This window comes from Camelina sativa, chromosome 11 (genome assembly GCF_000633955.1).
Source record: "Camelina sativa cultivar DH55 chromosome 11, Cs, whole genome shotgun sequence".
NCBI classification, from domain to species: domain Eukaryota; kingdom Viridiplantae; phylum Streptophyta; class Magnoliopsida; order Brassicales; family Brassicaceae; genus Camelina; species Camelina sativa.
The window spans coordinates 24,082,549-24,093,721 of NC_025695.1; the positions used below are offsets into that span (position 1 = coordinate 24,082,549).

The window sequence follows — 11,173 nt, forward strand, 5'->3', positions numbered from 1 at the left end:
CTCATGAATTTGTTTTTTTTTTTTTTTTGTATGGTATGGCTAGTTAGCTTACACACTATAATGGGAGATTCACATGCTGTGAAAGCTAAAGGTCAATATAACCAGTGGTTAGAACATGAAAGCAATATGTGAAGTTTTAAATTAACCAAAATATGAGTGAAGTTTAGGTAAAATGTAATTTCTGATCACCATGTACAATGTCTACGTACGTATTGCATTCCGAGTCTTCGATCACCATGTATTTCTGATCACCCAAATGTGATTCTTTTCTTTCCTTTTTATATTCTAAAAATCACCTAAAATTTAATAATCAAATCTCACCAAATCCTAGAACCCAAATCTCAAAATTCTGCCAAAATATCAAAATCACCCAAAATTACACTCAAATCTTTCAAAATCCTGAAATATTAAAATCTCAGCAAATCCCCTAAAATATCAAATTCAATACACCCCCCTAAGAGGGAGGGGGTATTGATTAGGGGGATTTTACAAGATTTTGTAAATTTTAGATTTTGAGAGACTTTGATGGATATCTAATGATTTTGGTAGATTTTCATAATATTTCTTGTGATTTTAAAAAGAATTTCAATAGTTTTTTTTTTGGAGAGATTTGGTTAGATTTGGTGAGATTTTAAAAGATAGTGAAAAGTGAAAACAATACACAATCATCGACAAGTATAAGAACATAATTGTGTAGAGAAAGCCGAGAAGGTTTTCTTAATCCTGGTGAGTCTTCTTCTTCATGTAGAACAATTGAAAACAATACACAATCATCAAGAAGTTGATGTTCATAAGCATTGTTAGTTGGTGTGAGTCTTCTTCTTCACCATCACCGCCGTTGAGATGCTCTATCAGGTGGTGGATGACATCGCCGCCGCCGATGATGATAATTAACAAGAAGAACAACTATGGAGCTATGACAATGGCTCAAGAGCTGAAGGAGAAGGCCGAGAAGGTTTTCATCATCGTCTTCTTCTTCGTCCTTCTTAGATTCATCCACTCCTCTCTTGACAATGACAATGATTTTCCACAGCGCTAAATTTACTTTCCCATTTCATGTCATTGATTGAACAGAATCTCCAAAGCAGACCCTGTGGTTTGATTAGATTAAAAAAAAAGATATGAGATGATTTTAAGAGATTTTTATAACAAGAATGACATTGCAGATTTTTAGAAACCTCCATACACACTTTCATACCCTCAACAATTTGGTATTTATAATACTTTGACAAATCTCCTCCATAGACACTTTCTTACACTTCTTTGTTATATCTATTGTTATTAGTGATCACAGGCTCTGGACTTAATTTGGACACGTGACATAGTTAATTTGGTCACAATTCTTGATTTGTATGTCATCACGTAACTATGTTATTCTATTGGATTTCTCATCTAAAAATGTATCCAAAGTCTCCTAAAATCTGTGTTTTAATTTTCTATGTTACATTTTGAATAACAGCTGATTCTATATGATTTTGACAAATTATTAATTGAATAACAAGATATATTTTTACAACTAAAAGAGCATTAGAAGTCTCTCAAAATCTGTTTCTGAAGTATTATACAAAGAATTTGTTAATTTTTGAATAACAATTAATTTGATATGATTTTTCACAAATTGTATATTGAATAACAAGTGATTGTATATGATTCTGAATGATTTTACAAAAATCTCAAGTTGAATAACATAGGATTTAAGAGAATAAATTGAAATCACTAGTTGAATAACAAGTGATTTTACAAATCTTCCAAAATCTTTTAAAATGTCTAATTCAATACCTCCCTCTAAATAAAAGAGAACATTTCAAAGGAAAATATAAAGGAATTTTGTAAAAATACTATACAGTTTCCCGAGCTTGAAAATTGAAATGAAAAATTCTCTCTTGTTCCACCCTTCTTAGTTAACCAATCAAAATATAACAATATGACATATGATATCATATAAAAAAAATCAAAAAGACAAAACAAATTAAAAAAACAAATTATGTAAATTTTTAATTAAAAAAATTATGTCCATCTGGATTTATATTTTATAATTAAACAAATTTTATAATTGTTTAGGTTTATAAAGGATGATTAGAGTTTAGATTTTATAATGAAACAAAATTATATGTCGGATTGGGTTTATAAAAGATTGGTTAGGGTTTAAAGTTTAGATTTTACACTTAAATAAAATTATATGTCGGTTTGGGTTAATAAAAAAGTGATTAGGGTTTAGGGTTTAGATTTTAAAACAAAATTATATTTCAGTTTGGATTTATAATTGAGAGGTTAAGGTTTGAATTTTATAAATAAAAGACTATAAATAATGTTACGATTGAAGATTTTATAATTAAAAACTAGAAATAATGTTATAATTAGTGATTTTAAAATTGATTTTAAATATTATCCGAGCTTGAAATTTTAAATTCTTGTACCATTTAACTTAATTACTGTTTTTTAACAATGAATGTGAAAATATACTCAAACCAAAAAAGTCATGTTTACAATCAATGCGTCCTTATATCAAAAACAGGTTGATTAAAAGCTGAAAGATATGGAGACAGAGAAATTAGACACGAGAGGCCAACCAGAGCTGTAGTCCGTCACTAAACTTAATTACTGTTTTTACCACAACTTGATTACTGTTTTAAACGATTTAGACTTAAATCCGATCCACAACACGGATTTGGTGGTTTTTGCATCCCACTCGAAGCAGGCTTATGCGGGTATGGTTGTTTCTGCATCTCGGTAAACTTATCAGATAACATACATACACCAACTTCTGTAACCAGCGTAAAGGCACCTTCTGAGCCATTAAGCTTGTTCTTGTCCGGATGAAGCAAAAGTGCTAACTTCTTGTACTGGAAATTAATGGATTGGAAAAATGGAAATTAATAAAAGAAAATTCATTACTAATTAAGTGGAGTGAATAGGAAATTATTTAGCACACAGAGAATATTCTATTGTATTTGATTGAGAGAAGTAAGCAAATATTATGTTTTGATATTCGTATTGTAGAAGCAAGTTAGGAGCCTACACATCGGCAATGAAAGGAGTCTACTACTAGCCTACTACCCTATGTGTCTTGCATTTATCGCACTTTACCCACAACATACGGCTTTTTGATGAATCCCTAGACTTCTTGCTTTCTCCCTCTGTTGTTGGTTTGATGCTCTATGCATATGAGTGCATGCTTCTCTCGACTTCCTCCTTTTATCATAAGAAGCTCTCTTAACCTTATCAGATAACAAACACCAAGCTTCTAAAACCAGCTTAAAGGCGCCTTCCGCACCATCAAACTTGTTCTTGTCCGGATGAAGCAAAAGAGCTAACTGCTTGTAAGTTTTCTTCACTGCTTCTTCATCCGCTAAAGGATCGACGCCAAGAATCTTGTACCAATCAGCCTCTCCTCCTCTGTTTGATACTTTGATGCATAGATATAAACATTGATCATCATTGAAACTTGCTTCAAACCATCAAGATTTGGATACAACAGCTGAGCCTTGTTAATGAAGTTCTTTGCACCATCGTAATCATTCTCCGAGAGTTTCTTCTTAGCAATCTCCATTGCTGTTCTAGCTTCTTCTTCCATCTTCTCTTCAGATATAAAACAGAACCAGTCCAGAGGGTAGCACAGAGAGATCCGAAGAAAAAACGAATAGAGATTTTGCAGTAATTCAGTGGGCGATATAACAAAAGCCGTGAAAGGTCTCTCTGATCAACTTTAACGCTAGAAGTGTTNTTTTTTTTTTTTTTTTTTTTTTAACCCTAGAAGTGTTACAATACAAACAAGAGCGCTTTGGTATATTTATACGGCTCTTTTTCCAATTTCCAAAAAGAAGACTGTTTTCCTTTTTTCTAAGGGGATTATTAAAGGCAAAATTACAAATTAATTGAGTAACCAAAAAGGTAAATATTATGTCGGGCGCTACTTGTTGGTATTGANTTTTTTTTTTTTTTTTTTTTTTTTTTTTTTTTTTTTTTTTTTTTTTTTTTTTTGTTGTTGTTGTTTTGTTTGGAAGCAACTCTTAAAATTGTTGATTTTGTAACATTAAAATTTTCTTAAAATATCTGAAAATGTAAAATGCTAGATCAATTGCTATATTGCGAGTTTTCTGAAATCTAGTATCTCAACGGTGAAGTAGTGAACCGAGAAACCAGCCAAGCCAAAGAAAATATAAACGTCTACATCTGATTTTAGTTTTAGATTCATCAGAACATTCATAGTACAAATGCTGTTTTGTACTACGATAGATCTTCAATAGACAAAAACAAAAGAACCTAGAGAGAGAGACTATGATGAGCCCACACGAACCTTAAGTCCAATGCTAACCTTTATCTTCAACGATTCACCATGCAACAAAGAGTGAGGGACAAACATGAAATTGTCTTGAGGGGTTTCAAAGCTCACTTTAAGAACCATCTTCACTTCTGGTGACGTATAAGTAAGAGTGTGCCCATCCATTGAGTAGTAGAGATAATATGCAAGCTTCCCTAGTTCCAGAGTAGATGGTGCAATGCATCTAACAGTCACATACACACCATGCAACTCATTGAAACACTGCAGTGCGAACAATAGTCTCTTCTCAGATTCACAAAGTACTACAATTTTCTCTGTAGCTATGTTCATCTCAACATCAACTGAACCACCGCAAACAAAGGACAGAGAATTGGATTCGTGACAGTGGTTATCAAAAAAGTGAGCGTAGATGTAACTGTATGATCCGGTGTAATTGCAGTCCAATGCAGGGCAGGCACATTGAGAGAGACTGCAGTCCTTTTCATGAGTTGATTCTTTACCATAAGATACATTTTCGGTGCATCCAAACTTAGCGTTTCGGCAAGGGACAAAGACTGATTCGAGAACACTCTCCATTACGCTGCAGCGTTTGTGGCCAACAGGCGACTCACATGTAGGGCACTTGTACCTCAGTTTAGAACAGCAAGAGGAGCAAGCCAAATGCTCATTATCACACTGAAATGTAATACCAATCAAAGCTTTAAGAGAACACGAATATGGAAAAGAGAAAACAGATTAACGTGCGAATCGCATTGTCACAGTAAATAAACATAAATGTAAGCTTAAGAAAATCTGCATTGGTAAATAATATAAAGAGATTCAAACATTTGATAGTTCATGATATAAACTCGATCTTGCCTAGTTATACACACATTGCAATAGAGAGACTGCAACTCAGGGAGAAACAGATTAGAAACAAAACCTGAAAGATAGGAATCGTCAATGCATGGAAGCAAATGGGGCAATCAAGAATATCCAGACCAAGCAGCATCCCCGAGCGTGTCTTGCCCTCTGATGTCAAACTACGTTGCCTCTTTGTCGAGACATTGTTGCTCACTTCTTCTCTGTTGCGGAAGGATTTGGGAACTAAGGCTCTCTTCACGTCAGTAGATTTATGTTTGCGTCTGACCTGTTCATCATTGCCTCCTCTTTTACTTTCAGGCCTCTTTGAGCAATGTAGTAAATGACGCCTCAAATGTGATGTTCCATAAAGCCTTTCTATTATATAACTCCTACTACAATGGATGCAACAACCCCTTTTTTTGCCATCTTCTCCTACTCCTACTGATACAAACTCTTTCCAAACTTCAGCTTTTAAGTTTTGATTAGAATCAAAGATTGTTTGAATCGGTTGAGTCAGACTTTGTACTGTTCCTTGAGTTCCTTCGTCAACCTCCTCTTTTATTTCCATACATTCATTCTCAGCATTAAGTGTTGCAATCATTTCCTGTGACTGGTAATCCATTACTCTGCATAAATTAAAAACATCATTTGTGTTAAGAGTACAAAGAAAAAGAAAAAATACGAAATCATCTGCTTAATGGCAAGTGTGCATACACAACAAACAATGTAGAAACTCAAAATCATAAATGCTTAATAAGACTTTTTCAATAGCATAATCCCATTCGCAGCAGAAGAGCAACACGAAAAACAAGACTACAGAAGAATTTCAGTACCTATCATAACTGAAGTTAATCAAGACACAAGTACACAACCACAGAACAATTATAAATAACCCGAAATATAAATGGTAAGAGATGAACATCGCCTAAACAGAAGACAAGTACACAACCACTGAACCACAGAACAAGCAAAGTCAGATTAATCACAGAACAATGATAGACAATTACGTACCAAAAGGGGAAGAATGAAGAGAAAAGTTTGAAACTTTTACATACAACAATCGTTTTCATAGTATCACAACTCACAACTCGTACAAGCCATATTCATAACAAACAATCATGTAGAACAAACAAAAGTAGATTAATCACAGAACAATCATAGACAATGATTTACCAAATCAAAGAGCTAATCATCAGAGCTATATGAGAGTAAAAGGGGNAACCAAAAAAAAAAAAAAAAAAAAAAAGAGAAAGCTTGGACCTTTAACATAGAACAATCGTTTTCATAGTGTCACAGCTCATACAAGCCATATTCACAACAAACAATCATGTAAAACGAACAAAATCAGTTCAACCACAGAATAATCATAGACATAGCATACCAAATTAAAGAGCTAATCAAATCAGAGCTACATGAGAGTAAAATGGGAAGAAACAAAAAAGAGAAAATTTTGAACCTTTTACGCATACAACAATCAAATTAGCAGACCGAACCCTGTCATGCACACACACACATTACACATATGTTAATGCATTATAACAATAAACAGTTAAAGTGAAGAAAAATATCAAGAGATAAAAGAGTTTTGTTAACTAAGAACAAAAATGGGAAAGTCCATGCCAAGTTTCAGTTCGAATTAGTACCTTTATCTCAACTGAACATAACAAACGACTAATGGGTTTCTCCAGAATGAGACCAGAAGAAGAAGAATTGAGAATGAGACAAGAAGGAGAAGAGATTCAAGGGTTCTCTTTTTTTGAGAATCATGATTGGCGTGACTATCTAGAGTGAAGTACAAAAGAGTGCGTGAGCAAGAAGAAGCATAAAACGCATCGTTTTAGTGAACTAAAATAGTTGAAAAGCACCAGTGATAGATTTTTTTTTTTTTGGACGAACACACTAGTAGTAGTAGTAGTAGATAAGCTCTGTATGCCGCGGTTAAACAAACATGTGGTGTCGCGTTAAAAGTCCAAAAGTATAGAACCTAAATGTGAATTATACAAGAAAACACGTTGATTTCAGACAGATTTTCTGACGGAAAAAATCCGTATGAAATTTCTGACAGTTTTCCAATAGGTTTCCGACATATTTTTGAGGAAATTCTGAGGAAAACACGTCTTTCAGAAAACCCTCGGAAATTTATTAATCCGTCGGTAATTTCTTGGAAATTTCTGACGAAAACCCGGTCGTCGGAATATCCTCAGAAAATTTTCAAAATTTTCGATGGCTTTCCGGGGACTAGAAGACTGTTGGTTTATTCTAACAAATATCCGACGGATTAATGAGAAATTTGCCATTATAATCCATTTATCCTTGCTTCACAAGCCGATCAAGTATGCTACATTAGATATCCATGGGCAACTGAAGCAAACGACCCTTGGATCACAGTGATGTTAATAAAACCTAGAGGAAGGATTGTTGGGATTTTCGATGATAGTGAACATGAATCTATGTAGCAAAATTCATTGGGTACCATATGAGCGGTTGACCACTCTTTAGAAACTTATCGTGTCGTTGATTTCACCAATTTTGTAGATGACGAGGTTTACGATGATTTTGAGGAAGAGAATGGAGAATTTAATTTGAGGATGCTTCTGATTCGAACAATTCTGAATATTCATCGGATGAAGAAGACGAGGAATAAATTGTATTAATTTTGTATTTTATTCTTATGTATGTATTTATAAAAAAAATGGAAATAAATTTTAACTCTTGAAGTTTTCGTATAATAATTTCATAAATTTAAATTAGCATATATATATATATATATATAATTTGGTATGTATTTGTATATTTATATATTAAATATGTTTATATATATATATATATATCAGTCACGGTATTACAGACGGATAACCAAGGAAACTAATATGGCATCGCAAAACCGTTGGACAATTCCTCGAAAATCCGTAAGAAAATTCAGAGGGCTGCCCGAGGGAAGATGAATGTGGTCAGATTAAAGAAAAAAACTCGTTTTCTAAGAAAACCCTCAGAAATTTCCGACGAATTACCGAGGCTTAAACCGCGTCCTCTGAAATCTGTCATAAAATTCCTCAGCGTCCTCTAAAATTCGTCAGAAATTTCCGACGACTTCCTAGGGATTTTTATTTATATAAAGTATTTAGTAGTTTTGATAAATCTAATGTGTTGTCTAATATTATAATAAGCCATATTTGACAATAAATTAGATTATACAGCATTGTACCACAAAAAAAATACAACACTTGAAAGATTACTACATTATCTACACTTAAGTGTTTATAAGATGATATAAGAGATATAGTTGAAACTTAGTGTAAAGTTATTTGATTTGTAAAAACTATGTGATTTTTTTATCTATTATGATCCTAAATGTAATTGTGTTGACAATATGTCTTAGTCTAGTTTTAAACAACTCTTAAGATCAATCAATTTTTATAAAATTGTTATAGAAAATAAAATCCGTCTGAAATTTCTCGGAAATTTTCGACGGATTACCAAGGGGTTGTGATATTTCCGAAGGAATTCCCAGGGATGTGGACTGTTCCAAGGAATTTCTGAAGTTTTTTTTTTCGGTTAAATAAATGGTTGACTGGCCAATAAATATACATGCAATGATTATGCGACGGATTTCCGAGGGGACCAAAAATTTTCAGACGGACTTCAGAGGGATGGTGAATTTTCGACGGTTTTGCGAAGCGAAAAATAATACCCGCCTATTATTTCATTCACGCGGCAAAACCCTAATTGTGTCCTAGGGATTTCCGACGATTATGTCCCTCTGAAAGATTTATATTTATACATGGCCTCATAATTTTTTCCCAGCCGCAACTCCACTGCTGAAACCGTTCGTTGCCCCTCTGCCGGTGTTCTTCTCCTCCCCGCCGCTTGTTTCCTTGCTGCCGGTCTTTCTTTCCTCCGCTAGTCCCGCCACCAGTGGCCATCTCTTCCCTCCGCTGGTGATCTTTTCCTTCCCTCCGCTGGTGGTCTTCTCCTCTCCTCCGCCGTCGGTCATCTGCTTCCCTTCCACCGCCGGTCATCTGCTTCCCTCTGCCAATGGCCTCCTTCAACCGGTCACGATCTACAAACATCTGAAATTATGTAAGTTTCATATTTTATTATGATTTTGATTTGTGATTCTTAGTTTTGTTTGTTAATATTTTGTTAGAATTAAGTTTTTGAATACATTTAATTAGATCTTGAAAAGATTTATTATCTAATTAGGGTTTTGATATGGATGTAGATTTAAATTTTAGAAAGAATTTATTTGTGTAGAAATAATTTAAAAAGAAAATATTTTAGAATTAGGTTTTTAAAAACATTTTATTTATTTGTTGATTATTAATTTAGAAGATTTTGATATTAGTTTAAATATTTTGATTGGATTTAGTTTTGAAGTTGTTATATTTTGGGATTTAGAATAGTTTTGTAAAAAAAAAAAAAATACTTTTTATTTGATTACTAATTTATTTAAATTGTGTAGGTTTTTCTTATAATTTTGATATTAGTTTAAAGATTTTGATTGGATTTAGTTTTGAAGTTGTTCTATTTTGAGATTTAGAATAGTTTTGTAAATAAAAAAATACATTCTATTTGATTACTAATTTATTTAAATTGGGTAGGTTTTTCTTATAATTTTGATATTAGTTTAAAGATTTTGATTGGATTTAGTTTTAAATTTGTTATATTTTGGGATTGAAATAGTTTTCTAAATAAATAAAAAAATATATTTAATTTGAATAGTAATTTATTTAAATTGTGTAGGTTTTTCTTATAATTTTGATATTAGTTTAAAGATTTTGATTGGATCCATGTTATTTATTTGTTGATTACTACTTTATTAAATTGTGTAGGTCTTATGGAGGAATTGAAGCAAGAAAACCTCAAGATTAAGGAACAATTTATCAAGATTATCAAGATTAAAGAACCTCAAGATTATGGACCCAAACAACACTCTCTCAACTTCAAAGTTTCATTTCCTCCCAATTTCCTGGACAATTCCCTCCTCCTAATCCTAACTAATTTGTTTTTTTTTTCTTTTCACTATTTTAATTTTATGAAAATTGTTATTTAGTTGGATAATTATTTTGTATTGGGATGTCTATAATTCTTTATTTTCAGCTTTTTGATATATTGTTATTTTCTTTATTATTGAATTTTTTTTATTTATATTTATATATTTATATTTATATTTGTAATTTTGTAATTTATATATAAGATCCCTCGGAAAGTCTTCGGAAACTCCGTTGTCATCAGAAAGTCCTCGAAAAGAAGATCCCTCGGATATCTTATCTCTTGGAAATCCCTTGAAAACGTGAAGCCCTTGGTATTCTCTCGAAAGACTTTCACTACAAGAAAACAGTCGATTTGCGATGGAAGAATCCATCGCAATTCCCTCGCAAATCGACAGTCGCAAGGGATTTGCGAGACACAACTATTCCTCGCAAATCGCTTCTCGCAAATAAGCTGACATCGCAATTCCTTCGCAAATTTTGCGAGGGATATTTTCCCTCGCAAATCTAACGCAATTTGCGAGGGATATATTCCTCGCAAATCTCAGCACATTACGAGAGACGGTTGTACTCGCAATTGTCAAGCAAATTGCGAGGACTTTTTTCCATCGCAATGTTCGATCCGTCGCAAATTTTGCGACTACTTTGCGACGTCCATCTGCCTAGTATTGTTGATATTCGCTAATTTTGTAGCAATTCTTCATTTTTAATTTTTTTTTCTTTTACCATTTTTATGTTTGATTTTCTTTTTGTGAATAATGTTTTAGATGTTAAAAAAAAATAATAATAAGAAGAACAGAATTGAAAATTCAAAATAGAATAAAACATAAATATTACAAAACAAAAGTCATGTTTTCGTTTCTGGTCAGAACAAAGTGAGAAGAGTTTACAAAACAAAGATGGTCATGTTTACAAAACAAAAATCAGAATAAAGTGAGAAGAGTTCTTAAAAGGATTGAGAGAGAGAGGTCACGTTTCTGGTCCCAGTTTGGCTACCAGCTGCTCCCGTTTCACCTGTGTTGCCCTCTGGGTTGGTGCCTTCCTGGTTGGTGCCTTC

The 11,173-nt window shown here is 33.0% G+C and overlaps 2 protein-coding genes across 3 annotated transcripts in view; both read right to left on the reverse strand.

Moving 5' to 3' along the window:
- Window positions 1-3,550, reverse strand: part of LOC104728275 (E3 ubiquitin-protein ligase SINA-like 7) — a 7,348-nt gene extending 3,798 nt beyond the window's left edge. The window contains exons 1-3 of the mRNA XM_019231931.1: window positions 3,474-3,550; window positions 3,219-3,396; window positions 2,626-2,843 (exon numbers count right to left, since the gene is read on the reverse strand). Of these exons, the coding sequence (XP_019087476.1) occupies window positions 2,626-2,843; window positions 3,219-3,396; window positions 3,474-3,550 (473 nt within the window). The remainder of the gene's footprint in view (window positions 1-2,625; window positions 2,844-3,218; window positions 3,397-3,473) is intronic.
- On the reverse strand, window positions 4,095-6,925 carry LOC104724154 (E3 ubiquitin-protein ligase SINA-like 7). Of its 2 annotated transcripts, XM_010442598.1 has the most exons (4): window positions 6,769-6,925; window positions 6,582-6,619; window positions 5,205-5,751; window positions 4,095-4,957 (listed from the first exon to the last, which is right to left on the reverse strand). In XM_010442598.1, exons 2-4 carry the CDS (start codon window positions 6,590-6,592, stop codon window positions 4,277-4,279), a joined length of 1,239 nt encoding a protein of 412 aa, XP_010440900.1. In that variant the 5' UTR covers window positions 6,593-6,619; window positions 6,769-6,925; the 3' UTR covers window positions 4,095-4,276. The 2 variants fall into 2 exon arrangements, with proteins under 2 accessions (XP_010440900.1, XP_010440901.1); XM_010442599.1 differs by lacking the exon at window positions 6,582-6,619.